The sequence below is a fragment of the Anneissia japonica genome, unplaced genomic scaffold, assembly GCF_011630105.1.
Source record: "Anneissia japonica isolate Jap-2015-1 unplaced genomic scaffold, ASM1163010v1 scaffold287869_len1821871_cov162, whole genome shotgun sequence".
In the NCBI taxonomy this organism is placed as follows: Eukaryota; Metazoa; Echinodermata; class Crinoidea; order Comatulida; family Comatulidae; genus Anneissia; species Anneissia japonica.
Genome location: NW_022741034.1, coordinates 1,037,423 through 1,051,622, shown reverse-complemented (window position 1 = coordinate 1,051,622; position 14,200 = coordinate 1,037,423). Strand labels below are relative to the sequence as shown.

At 33.8% G+C, this 14,200-nt stretch overlaps 1 protein-coding gene across 8 annotated transcripts in view; it reads left to right on the top strand.

Annotated features, from left to right (window-relative positions):
• The window catches only part of LOC117118503 (WASH complex subunit 2-like), a 45,474-nt gene extending 32,070 nt beyond the window's left edge, over positions 1–13,404 (top strand). For 5 of the 8 annotated variants that reach the window (XM_033263105.1, XM_033263108.1, XM_033263103.1 and 2 more), the window contains 7 exons: positions 1,034–1,186; positions 2,421–2,570; positions 5,665–5,790; positions 6,484–7,147; positions 8,223–8,302; positions 8,997–9,183; positions 10,051–13,404. In XM_033263105.1, coding sequence (XP_033118996.1) covers positions 1,034–1,186; positions 2,421–2,570; positions 5,665–5,790; positions 6,484–7,147; positions 8,223–8,302; positions 8,997–9,183; positions 10,051–10,199 — 1,509 coding nt within the window. In that variant the 3' untranslated portion in view covers positions 10,200–13,404. The remainder of the gene's footprint in view (positions 1–1,033; positions 1,187–2,420; positions 2,571–5,664; positions 5,791–6,483; positions 7,148–8,222; positions 8,303–8,996; positions 9,184–10,050) is intronic. The other 3 variants (XM_033263109.1, XM_033263104.1, XM_033263107.1) reach the window with 2 other exon arrangements.
• Positions 13,405–14,200: the final 796 nt, after the last annotated feature.

Below are 14,200 nucleotides of genomic sequence, written 5' to 3'. Positions count from 1 at the left end.
TTCTCACCTGGGTAATTTTATAAAGAATTACAGGTGGATTTTATATTAATTACAATGTTAATTAGTTTTGTTGTTTTTTTTTAGAACAATATATTTGTTTTTTTTTCTAATTTACTTTTCTTTACCAAGCAAAGCTATCAGGTACAATATTCTTGATTTTAAAAATTGCATTATACAGAATCCTGCAGTTTCTGTTGCCATCTTACTGTCGTATGTTGTAGTTAAATGATAATTGAACATAAGAAATAATTATCACATTTTATGCACGTCTATTTGTGCATCAATATCTTCATCATATTTATCGTTCATGCACGGTTTGTTATATATCCATGCATTATCCTATCAACATATTATGTCTATGTGAAACTTCCATTGCTTTACAATCATAAAATGAAAAGATGTTTCGCTTCATACTGTCATTGTGATTCTATTGCAAAAACATCATGTTTGTCCCTCAAAATTAGTTTTAATAATTTCTGAGGAAAGTGGTATGATTTTATTTGTCTTAAATGGTGTTGTGATGCTCTTAAAAATTGACTCTGACATTTCATTTTGAATTAATGTTCGGTAAGCATGCTTTTTTCAGTGCAGAGCTAAATGTATTTTTATTTAAATGGTTTTTTTTTTCATTAAAATGATAATGATCATACATGATGATCATATTCATAAGGATAATTTTTTATGATGATCTTGATTATTATGATGATTTATGATATCAAATGATAGTGTTTGTGATAATGATAGCGGTGATGATCATAATCATATGATCATGCCCATGTTGATGATTGAAAATAACAATTATTTATTACTTGTTATTTTGGTTTTGTCTTTTGAAGGTCAGTTTATAAGTAATATAATTTCAACTTATTATTATTACATTAAAATGTTTATTATTTTAAGTAACAGGGTCTGTAAGAACATAACTTAAAATTACTGTTAGTTTTGATTATAAATATTTTCATATTTGCAAGGTCAGAGTTCATAAAGAAAATAATTTCTAAATTCTAATCTTGATCATTCTCCTGTAAAAAAGAAGCCAGTTGGTGGCGCTTCTATGTTTGGGACTGTGGATCCTCTAAATGTTGGGAAGGCGTCGGAAACGGAAGGTGATACTGTAAGCATTTCTTCAAGTGTATCATCAGACCGACCAACAGCCAATGGCATCAGTGCTCCTAAACAAAGAGATGTAAGTGCACTTGGAAATTTGTATTTTTGTTGATTTGTTTCTAAAATCAACAGCAGATTAATGATGGTGGTATGTGATGATGAAATGATGATTATTGTGGTGGTTGTATAAACAGAAAAAATAGTGATGACAAGATGAAGAGGATTATGATGAAAATGATTGTGGTGGTTTTGTAAAGATTATGATTGTAAATATTATGATGGTGATGGTGTAGAGATGCAATTTAAAGATGGTATTGGTAATGGTGATGATGGTGATGGTAGTGGTGTAAAGAAGATGATGAAGAATGTGATTGTGTACTGTCTAACTATTTATGGTAGGGATGGTTGTGGTGGTGGTGGTGGTTGAGGCAAGAGTCCGATCATCATCAATGATGTTGGTGGTGGTAGTGGTGGTGGTGATCATTTTGTAAAGGTAATGATGATGGTAGTGGTGTAATGAGAATGATGAAGAAAGTAGTGGTGTACCATGTAACTAATTATGGTATTGTGGTGGTGATAGAGACAAGAGTCTGATCATGATCAGTGATGGTGATCATGGTGTACAGTAAAGGTGATAATGGTGATGGTGCTAGTGGTGATGGTATTGGTGTTGATGATTATAATGGTATAATGGTATATTTTGATATTGATGGTGGTGTTGGTGGTGGTGGTAGAGGTAAGAGTCTGATCATGATTAGTGATGGTGATCATGGTGTACAGTAAAGGTGATAATGTTGATGGTGCTAGTGGTGATGGTATTGGTGTTGATGATTATAATGGTATAATAGTATATAATGATATTGATGGTTGTGGTGCTGGTGGTAGAGGTAAGAGTCTGATCATGATCAGTGATGGTGATCATGGTGTACAGTAAAGGTGATAATGGTGATGATGCTAGTGGTGATGGTATTGATGATGATTATAATGGTACAGTATAATAGTATATAATGATATTGATGGTTGTGGTGGTGGTGGTAGAGACAAGAGTCTGATCATGATCAATGATGGTGATCATGGTGTACAGTAAACGTGATAGTGGTGATGGTATTGGTGTTGATGTTTATAATGGTAATGAACAATTCAGGTAAATATGATGAGTTTTTATTTTTGTCGTAATCACCGCCAACATTATGCTGTGTCTAAATTGTTTCAGCTGTGTTATTTTTTTTTCACTGTCTTTCAATGCTCATTTGCATATGTCACCTTATTAAGTTTGCATGCATTTTCTTCTCTCACCACCTGTAATTTTGTAGCCTTTGTTCGGAAGTCCTCCCGAAGATGGCGATTTGTTTTCCCCCAAATCATCAACATTCAGCGCACCTGGTTTTAAATCAGTGAAGCCACCTGTTATCAAACCTGTCAAGGCACCTGCAAAAAGACAGAGTTATATTGAGAAAATGCAGGTGTGAAATACAGCTTAAAATATGATTCATTAGCATAAATTAGTATTAATTTGCATAAATAAGTATTCAGTAAAAGTAGGTCTATGCATAATCAACCATACATTAATAATTGTACTTAGTGTCTATTTGATAAATCTTTAACTGAATAAACCATATAGATAATCATTAACTATTAAACATACCTTAAAAATTAAAAAATCCTCCATCCCTAAGCCTACCTTATAAATGTTGATATATCTATTGTAACAAAAATAAGTAGCATAAATTCTAAACTAAAATGAAATATATTTTGTGGTAGCAAAATGAATTATATATCTTTTCTTTATTCAGTCAAATATGATTTATACACAATAATATCCATTAAAAATTAACCCAAAGAGTGAGGTTCAAGGATATATCTTTTATGATTAATTAATAATCATCAAGTTAAAAAATAATAATTTAATGCTTAAATGGCCCTCTCTCTTCTCAGTCTTAATAATCTGTATGTCTCTCTATATCCTATTTTCTATTCCATTCATGCTATTGCTTCTCTATTTTTATTTTTATTTTATTTTATTTTTTTTTTATTTAGATCTCTTGCATTGTTTTCATATTTCGTTATTGAGTGTTTTGAAATCAAATTAATGTGCGCTTACGAATTTTTATTAATGATATTTTTTACCAAAAAAAGTTTATTTTTGTAAAAAAATTTGTAGTAATAATTATTATATTAATGTTTATGTGGATGATACTTAATATTTTTTTATTTTATTATTTACAACAGACAAGCAATTTATAGTTTCCATTTCTCTGTTGAGGTTGCACTTTAAGAAACTCAAGTTGGTTGAGAGATTAGAGCTTTTATAACATACCGTAGTTTCTTTTGTATAAGCCCACCTTCCTTGAACATGAAATTGGGTGGCCTTATACCCGAGGACCAGAAAATGCAAACAATAACATGAGTCTGAGGTCTAACCTAAGTAGCCTAGACCTCACTAAAATTCAACCCTATGGCATAAGCCTGATAAACAATAGCCTTTTACTACTATGATTTCATCGTTTTCTCATGATTTAATGTCATTTGATTTAATTTGTAAAATTATTTTTTTATCATATACATGATAAATCGTTATCGAATCGTGCTAGTGTGAAAACTTCCCTTATTTCTTTTTTTTCTATATGAACAACTGCTTTTAGCTATTTATCATTGATCGTTATCGTCATAGTTTAAACAGGCCTTAAGACTAGGCCTAACTAGTACATTTGTTGCTAAATTTTATGCAATTTATTTTATTCTTTGTTCCCAAGGCAGTGAGTTTATACCTATAAAATAAAAAGTTCTCTAAAGATAGGGAGATTGACTTATGCTCAGGGAACTACGGTATTGTTTTGGGCAGATGATTACCCTTGTTGGCTTATGCAGCAATGAGATTGGATTAAATTGAATTTTAACAGACCTATCAGCAGGAATTTAAAGAAAATATGATTTACATCATATGATTGTTTGCATTTTGCTTCTCCTCAGAACCTCTCTGCCCACAATCGAACCACTATAACCTTGTGTACATCTCCTAAGCCTTTCTATGCCAGACTTTTTGGAAAGAAAGGGAAAAAGCCTAAAAACCATACCGGTAAAACCACGCTTCCTAAACCTTTCTCCAAATTTGCCAAATCTAAGCCTATGCACAAACAGCCCAAGCACAATCGTCGGTCACAGTCTAAGCCCAGAATGCCTCCTATTCCACCACCACCTGTACCAAAGCCACGTTCAAGGAGGCAGCGAAAGTCAGTGGGGCGCCGGAGCGCGGGCAAGGTCTGTCACCGCATGGCATGTGGATTGCTTGCTTGATATGAACTAAACATTCTTGATAGAAATAAATCGAAAGCATCCCTTAAAGTCTTCCATCTGATAGGCTCCAACTTGTTGGAAGTTTTTTTTTGTTTTTTTTTTTGCACTGTTTTCTGATTGGCATAAATTGTTTTCATACAACTGTTTCTGATTGACCTATTGTTGATTTGCACTTTTGATTGGCTTACTGATATTCTGCAGTGGTCTGATTGGTTCATTTTTGAATTGTACCATATTTTAATTGCTTCTTTTTAATGCAAGTGTCTGATTTTGTTTTTTGTTGATTTGCATTCCTCTTCTAAATGTCTACAGCAATTTTTCTATACAGCACCTGAATCATGTTTTATATATTTACTCTATTGTTATTGGTTATATACCTTTCATTGCATCCTTTTTTAAATTATAACATATTAGCGGAGCAAGCTCTGATATAAGCCTTAACTGTAACCATAATTATTTTATGCATAAATATTCTGTGTATGTTTTACAATACAGTGTCTAGCTTCCAAATAATAAATTCAAAATTCAAATCGTGTATTAAACCAGCTCAACCAATCATCATCCTCCTTCTAAAAGTTCAATTTTTCAAATGTTATCTATTTCCTTTTTCTGATCATAAATATAAAACTGTTTTAAAATGGTAATCATTTAGAGACCTTTGGCATTTTGCGCTGTAAATGATGACATTTTTGTAATTTTAATTATAAAAAAAAAATGTCAGACTCAATATTTACCAGACATGTTTGTTTAAGTATTTTCCACCTTATAAAATGCATGTATAGACAAGATTTTTTGACCACTGTGTCGGATAATGTTTGATCAAATAATGCTTTGACAGACCAAAATCTGATAGTAAGTAAGTGAATAAAATGAAGAACTTTTTCAATTTTTATATTTTCATTTCATTTTTTTTTGTTTCTATATTCATTTCTGCCTTTTATCTTTTCATTCTCTCTATTCTCACCCTCTTCCCATCCCCACAAAAACACAAATTAATTATAACAGTATATATTTTAAATAATATTAATTAAATTAATTAAAATTATTAATACATATATATATATATATATATATATATATATATATATAATATATGCATGTCTTATAAATGTAAATTAGTAATAATAATGTATTGTTTTTTAAAGTTTAGACAAAAAGTGCAATAGAGTATGTAAATTCCATGAAAATTTTATGTTCTTAACTTGTCACTATTTTTTCCATTAATATGTGATACTAATATAAATATTACTATTGTACCTTTAGGCCAACGTTACTATTGATCCAAGTAGAATGAGGCCAGGAGCAGCTCCTGTCATCAAGGAACCAGAGTCAGACACACTCACCTTTGACCAGCCTGCTGAAGCTAACACATTACCTAGTTTGAATAAGGTGAGTCACAGGTTACTGAGTAAACTGTTGTTGAACAGGTTACTGAGTAAACTGTTGTTGAACAGGTTACTGAGTAAACTGTTTTTGAACAGGTTACTGTGTGGTTGAACAGGTTACTGAGTAAACTGCTGTTGAACAGGTTACTGAGTAAACTGTTGTTGAACAGGTTACTGTGTTGTTGAACAGGTTACTGTGTAATGTGTTGTTGAACAGGTTATTTAGTACCCTGTTGTTGAACAGTTTACTGAGTAACATGTTCATTAGAAATTTATTGCTCTCCCAGTTATATTTGTAAACTAAAGTCTTATAATTTTAACTTAAGTAGTGGAGTCTTTTATCTAAGAGTAAAAAATCCTGCTGTGTATTTTTTGCTGAGATCCTCCCCTCCCCCTCCTTCTCCCCCTTGTACCACACAACTCAGGTCTGCAGCACCTGGTTTTCCTAAGGTGGTCTCCTATCCAGGTAATAACTGGGCCAAACCTTGGTTAACTTGCTTATCTGAATAGAACCAGTGTTTCAACAGGGTATAACGTCATAACCTGTATTAATTCTCGAAATTCTTGAATTACTATGGTTTTTCTTGAGTGAATTAGTTTTATTAAAATTGCTCAAAATTTTGTTGACTTGTATATACCTTGAAGATTAGTATTATCATCTATGTATTTAATATTTAAATTATTTTTCTATTTACAGAACCGAGTGAAGGTTGGTTCCAGGCGTAGGCCTCCATCAAGAAATCGTAGAGAAGCAAAATCCAATGCTACAGAGCCGCCTGCACTACCCCCAGACCTTAGCAATGACATGGATTTTGCAACAACTTACCAGCCATTACCAGATATAGATAGCCAAGGCAGTGAAACTTATGAATCATACGAGGCCGTAAAGGGCTCTAAATCCACATACGCAAAGGTTGAAGTACGCTCAAAGACATCTAATGACATTTCAGGTGTCGATGACTTATTCAATGATAGCCAAGTTGACCCGCTGTCACGAAGCCCACCTCCGCTGCCCGATGATGAAATTCCAGTGAAATCAAACATTTCAAAAACACAGCTTTTACAAGATGATCCCTTATTTAGTGCAAGCCCTGCCTCTAACAGTAACAACTCAAGCAAGTCGAACCATCTAGAGGAGGATGATCTATTTGGAGCGCCACCTATTGTTGAAAAGCCTGTTAGTTCGTTGAAAGACAATTCTACATCATCAATCACAAATTCACAGGAGAAAAAAGTAGAAAAAGACAATGACGAGGATGATGATCTTTTCGGAAGCAGTACTAAAATTTCAGACAAGAGGAAGCAGATAGCATCCAGGATTGATGTGGATGAGGATTTGTTCAGCAGTCCAAGTAAAGCAGGTAGAAACTCCAACCTCTTAAACATAACTTTAGCCTGGTTCTCATGAGAGCCCTAGTATCCGGATCTAGAGCTAACCGTTAGCGCTAACCGTTAGCACCTGTGTGAGAACGCCCGATTGGTTAGCGCTAACCGTTAGCAATATCCGGATACCGCTAACGGTTAGCAATCGCTATCGGTTAGCAAGTGACACGTTTCTATCATCAACCAATCACACATACGCGTTTACAATTTCCAGTTTCTTATTGGCTAGTGATTCAATCATCATATTCTTGGTATCCGGATCAGGATTTTCTCTTATGGACGCACGGCAGCTAATGGTTAGCAGGATTCGGATCCTGCTAACCGTTAGCTGCCGTGTGAGAACATAGCCTTAGTATCTTTAAACATGTTGACTGCCAAACTTTTTTTAGTTTCATTCCACACGCCAAGGCGCCACTATAATGAAAATCATTCCCATCAACTGTAATGAAACATAAAAAAACATAGCATATTTATTTTTAAATCATTACTACCGGGTCCTTCCCTGAAGCTCCAAAGACAAGAGTTAGCTTTCTGGTGGCCAGTGTCAGCAAGCTTATGTGCAATACAGTAGTAGTATGTTTAGACAGTGGTGGATATGAAATCATGTCCTTGGCACCCTCAGTGAACTCTGTCAGATGTAAATTCGCGTCCCTCTGGCAGCGAACTTGTTAACAAACACTTTGAGGGATGTTGTCAATTTCATCAGTACTCACCTTGATAAACCAAAAATCTCAAAGAATGAAAATATCTTATAGAAAAAAAGTTAGGTGCCTAAAACCAGACTATAAAATTTTATTTGACAAAAACATGTGACATGCCTAAATATGGTCATGATGACATCACATCATGGCCATATATGGGCATGTCATGACTATATATGGGCATACAAGAGGTAAATTTGATAGTTTGGACAGAGCTTTGAAGTGATTTATACAGTAAACATATGTTTGATCAAATTTGGATCAGATTTTTGTCTCACTGCTGTATGCTTGACTCAGACATATCTAAATCAGCAAAAAACATTAATCAAGTTTGATATTTCTTTAAATAAAGCTGCAGCAAAGGTGGATATTGAAATTGAGGAGGACTTGTTCTCATCACCTAGCAAAAGTAAAGACAAACCACCAATGAGGGTGAGTCTATTTTATTGTTTGTTTAATCACAGTTCTGTCACAGTTTTTAAATGTATTGATACAGTTATGTGTTAAATTTTCAATAGTTATTAATGATATTTAAAGATATTTGTAGTTTAATCTGAGTGTTTATTTTTAATAACTTTACATGGTTATAATGTGATTGGCAGTTTCTTAATTACTAAATTTAAATTTAGTACCACTTGCACTTGTACAAAGTGCTTGGACACTTGAAGGCTTTCAGATTTCTGTCAGATGTTTGATCAGAGGTTTTCTGATGAAGTAAAACTTCTTGTAATCATATGTTTTTAGCTCCGATGAGGAGCTCTAGAAACACACAGGTGATTGATTATTAGATCTTTTTGAGATCTACTGCCTCTATTATACTGCCCTCATGAGGCTGATTGATTAATATTTGATTGATTAATAGATCTTTTTTAGATCTACTGCCTCTATTATACTGCCCTCATGAGGAGCTCTAGAAACACTTGGCTGATTAATAGTTGATTGATTAATTGATCTTTTTTTTTTTGCTAGATACTGCCTCTATTATACTGCCATTATCGACGATTTCGAGATTACAAGAACTTGTTAAATCAACAAACAAATAATCTTTAGCTATTTGTATGTATTGCTTTTTTAAACAATAAAATAATTATGATAATGATATGATTATAAAAATGTTTTCTTAAAGGTCGCTGAAGATGAACTATTCACAAGTCCAAAGAAGGATAGCAAACGACCAAAATCGAAAACAGTTCGCGTTGACACCGACCTGTTTGCTGACACTACTGATATATTTGCAGACATTCCAAATTCAAAATCCAAGGAGAAAAAATCAAAGAAAAAAACTGATCCACTATCTAAAGGAGTACAAGGAGGTAGACTTTAAATTGTATTTATAATTTATTATTATTATTGTTGCTGTTGATGTTGCATGAAAATTGTTTATAAGATTAAGTTATATTAAGTTAAGTTTATAATCCCAAACAAGGATTGAAAGCCACTTCTAGGCAAAGGGTTACTAAGTGCTATTTTTTATATGCAATGAAATACTGGCACCTAAAGGCTGAAACATAGCCTGAGCCACTTCACAGCCTGTGAACAATGCAAGTTGAAGTACTGTATCTAAGGATGTCCAGCCAAGATTGGACAGCGTGACCCTAAGTTCAACAACCACTGAGCCAAATCGCCTTCCGGCTAATAAAATAAGTCTGTAAAACTTCTAGTTGAAGCCAGCGCCTCCTTTTAATTTTTGCGAACTTTTGATGGGCTTTTTTAGATGGGCTTCTTTTCATGGCTATTTTTGCAAAGAAAAGAGGGGGGCTTCTTTTCAAAATGAATGCTGTAAATTTTGTGAATTTGTACTATAAAACAATAAATAAGGCCAAGTAACATCAATCGGTATCATGGAGTGTATTTAACTGGCATTAAATCATCTAAACTACTTTATAAACCAAGCTTGTATTTAATTTATTTTGTTTTCAGAAATTTATGTACAGTGTAATTACTGTACTGTCTCGAGAACAAGCCTATGCTATCTTGAAAAGAAGCCCATGGGCCTCTTTTTGAGGCTAATTTTGCAAACTAAAGAGGGAGTTTCAATTCGTGATGAGCTTCATCTCGAGATTAACCCCAGTGGGCTTCAATTCAAGGTTTTACAGTATTTTAAAAATTATGTTAAAGACTTATAATTTTTACTCATAACTTTACATTATCTGAAGCATCTTTATTTTTTATTTAATTAGATGATATTTTTGCTGATACCAGCTCTTCAAAACCCAAGAGGACAAAATCAAAAAAGAAAACTGGTAGAAAATCCGGCGGTAGCTCCATTTTCAACTCAGATGCACCAAGTATATTTGATGATCCATTGAATGCTACACAACAAGAATAGTTTCACATGGACCATTATAAAAGTTTAGCCCCTTAAAAATCAACTATTTGCTACTCACTATAGCTGGTTTCTTTGACTATCCAAGACGTTAGGCCCTTGAAGATACTCTAACTGCTACTGAAGATCCAACAACTGCTACTCAAAAAGACTGGTGTTATGTGGATCACCAAAGACGTTTAAGGCCTTGGCAATCAACTGACTGCTACCCAAAGACTAGACTTACCTTGGCCATTGGAGATCCAATGACTGCTACTAAAAATACTGGTGTCATGTGGCCCTAGTTGTGCAACTCACTGCTACCCAAGAAGACTAGATTTGTCTTACCCTTGGAGGTCTATCCCAACAAGACTAAACATTCCTCTGCTCTTGGAGATTCGCTAAATGCTCCCCAACAAGGCTACTCATGTGCTCTATCAAAGACATTAGACCCTTGAAGATCCACTAACTTTTACCCAAGAACACTAGTTTTATCTTGGCTCTTGCACTGGCTTTTGGAGATCCACTAAATACTCTCCACTAAGACTAATCACTGTGAACCATCATGTAATGTTAAGGCCCTTGGAGACTGCTACCCAACAAAACTACACATGTCTCTCCTCTTAGAGGCCCTCTATTTGCTCTTTTTCAATATTAGTCTTTGTAGGCCATCAAATATGTTAAGGCCTACTAATTGCTACCCAAGACTATGCTCTTGTAGATCCACTAAACTGTTGTCCAACCAGAAAACACTTGCATTGGCCCATAGAGATTATCTGTTTCCTACTTAACAAGACTAGCCCTTGAAGATTAGTGAAACTGCTATCTAACAAGACTGGTTTTATTCATACCATGATATAGATCTTTGGCGGAACCGCTGCCTACAATGTCTAGTCTCGCATGAACCACCCAGTATGCCTCAGCCCTTAAATTGCACTGAAGTGTCTAGCATCTCTAAGATAGTTGCTTGCATTAGTGGAGATGTGTGGAGTACTCTGTGGCTATTGCTGCAATGGAGGTTTCTATAAATAAACTTTGGAACTGTTGCACTACTGGAGATTTAGAGATTTTAAGACTGTTGGACCTGTGGTGATATCAAGAGACTGTAGAACTGTTGTACTGGTCGATGTGTCTAATGACTCTAGGACTGTTGTACTACTGAAGGTATACAGTCTTTAGTACTGTTGTGCTATGAGGAAGTGTATAAGAGGCTGAAGAAATGTTGCATTAAATGGCAAAGGCTAGAGACTGAGGATGGATCTCATTTAGATTAGTACTTAAAATCCATTTTATACATAGCTCCAATAGTATATGATATGCAGATCTTGAAGATGATAGTCTGTATTTAATCTCAAGGATTTCTTAATCCTAGATTGTTTTCATTGCGACATCCCTCAAAATGGAACTTGTGCTGCCAACATATCTCTTTGTCAATCCCTTGGTGAAATTTCTGTCTGCTCATTTCTCCATATATTGATAAAATTTATATTAAGATTATTAGATGAAGTAAATAAATAATTATTTAACTATCTGTAGCAGTGAGATTGCCCATCAAAATAATGACCAGCCCAGAGATTACATCTCAGGGAATCAAAATATATTTTTAGATATTACTGTATTCTTTTGATTGGTAAATAGTTGCAGCAAATGTCAAAATGATACATCTAGAATGCTTTCCAATCCTAAAAAATCAAGCTTTACCTTATATTAATTCTGAGTGAACTTAAAGACTGTTTTTCCACTTGGCAACTTCAATCTCGCGAACCAAAAGCGTTGGTTTGCTTCCTGAGCTGTGATTGGTTGCACATTTTTTTGCGTAGCAAAAAGTAAAAACAGTTCGAACTACTGATTTCGCTGAAGCGAAAAACTCTGATAGAAATGTGAAAGCGCATGAACCAATACTTTTGATTCATGTGAATAAATTCACCTAGTGGAAAACATTCTTTATGCTTGTACTTTAAATTCTATAGCGCAAATATCCAAATTTTGTCTTTTAGGTGCACAATATTTCGTTTTTAAAATGTGTGATGGTATTTTTAATAGATATGTACAATACCATGGTGACATGAGTCTGCTCCACCCAGTCCTGCAGTGGTGGCGCATTTGAGCAAGTTTACGGCCGTTTTGAAGGCAAAATTATTTAAAAAATTCTTATTGCTTTGTCTTGAATTGGGCCAAACGTAGGGTCATTTTTAAAAGCTTAAATACATAAATACTCATTGCCTTGTCTATAATAACTCTTGGTTTACTTGCTATAAGAAACACAGCACTCTAATATAGGAACAGTATTTTCAGAGATCTTTATTCAATTCTGACAATTTTTATATAATCTACTGTATATTCACCCGTCTCTATATTTTCATCTTTTATGCACTTGAAGCAAGAGTCAGTACTTTCGAAATGGTCATAAGGGTAAAGAATTCTGGATGTTTAAATTTAAAACATGAATGAAAATTATGTGGGCACAGTCGTAATACATATGTGGGACTAGCACATTAACAAGTATTGAACATTCTGTCAATAAAATTTTCAATACACAAAATATTTCTATGATAATATTGGACAATTATGTATTACCAAATATAGGCAGTTGCTGAATATTTCAGCAAACTGTATTAAATTTTAAATCGTAAAATAGTTGTTTTAATTATAGTTACCATATTGTGTAAAGAATAGTGTATTATTATGTTCAATTTGTGTTTAAATATTATGTTCAATTCTTGTGTTAGAAAAAAAAATGTGACTTTAAAAATGATATGGCATTCCTAACAACCATGTCATGTAAATTTGTAAATAATATTCAAACAAAAGTAATTATAATGGGAAAATATAGGATTAACGTTTATACAGTGTTTAATGAAGCAAAAATTTAAACACTTAAAATTGTAAGGAAAATTATCACTGATAATTTTGTTTTTTGATGTTTTAATTTTATGTTCGTAATTATTGTCCAGCCATCAAATATATATATTAGAGTTTTTTGTATTTCATGTATTATTGAATCCATGGAGACCAATGAATATGGATCACCCAATTTAGAAATATACTGTCTTGGTGCCGAATTCAATTATTTAATTTTATTCAACAAATTTATTTAAACTAGAATAAAATTAAATATATTAATAACTTTAAGTTACTAGCTTTTGATTGGAAATTAGTATAAGTAAGATACCAGACACATAAACAATTTTTTTGCATAAACTGATTACCAACAAAACTGTTATGTGAATCAGCAAAAACTTGTTTCTGTTTTTCGCACATATGTTATATTTCAAAGTTCAAAGTTTAAAATTATGATTACAAACTACATTCTCATCTGAGTGACTTGTTCTTTCAGAATGGAAGCATGCTCTATAAGCTAAGTCTCTTTGTGGGATTTTCATGGAGTGGAGTTATTATTTAGTTGTGAGAAAACCAAAACCAAGGACCCAGGGATTTTGAAACAGTGAAGATTAATTGATCCCCCTACCCCCTGTCAGACAGGCCTGGACAAGGTCTTCAGACCGAAAATATGAATCTGCCTGTTAAAATAATGTTATTTTGATTGCCAATCCCAAATATTGTGCTCCTAAAAGCACAATTTTGTGTCATACTAAGCCAATCAAAACTTTCCCCATGAACCCTGCTAGGGATTTTTACCCTGACCGATGCTGTAGTCGTCCCCCTGACTAATTTCTGAAGCCACCACCGTTTGGAAGGCGAGTATCTTATCCACTGAGCTACAGCTGAATTGCTCCCTTTTAAAGATTTAATGTTTAGCTCTGTCCAGATAGCAAATTTTCTTCGAAAAACTAGAGTGACCACTCACTAGTCAGCACGTTATACCAAAGTGACCTCTATTCAGCGATTAACGCTTCGTGTATGCACCAGTCTTTTTGTTGACGCTATTGAAACATGCGCTAACCGACCGCGCCATCCATGCGGCATGTTCTATTAGTGGTAATGTAGGCAGTAATGTACAGTCCTTGCTGAAACCCTTGTTTTGTTTTGTAGGTGTAAGGGGCAACCTAGGGTAAAACTAAACA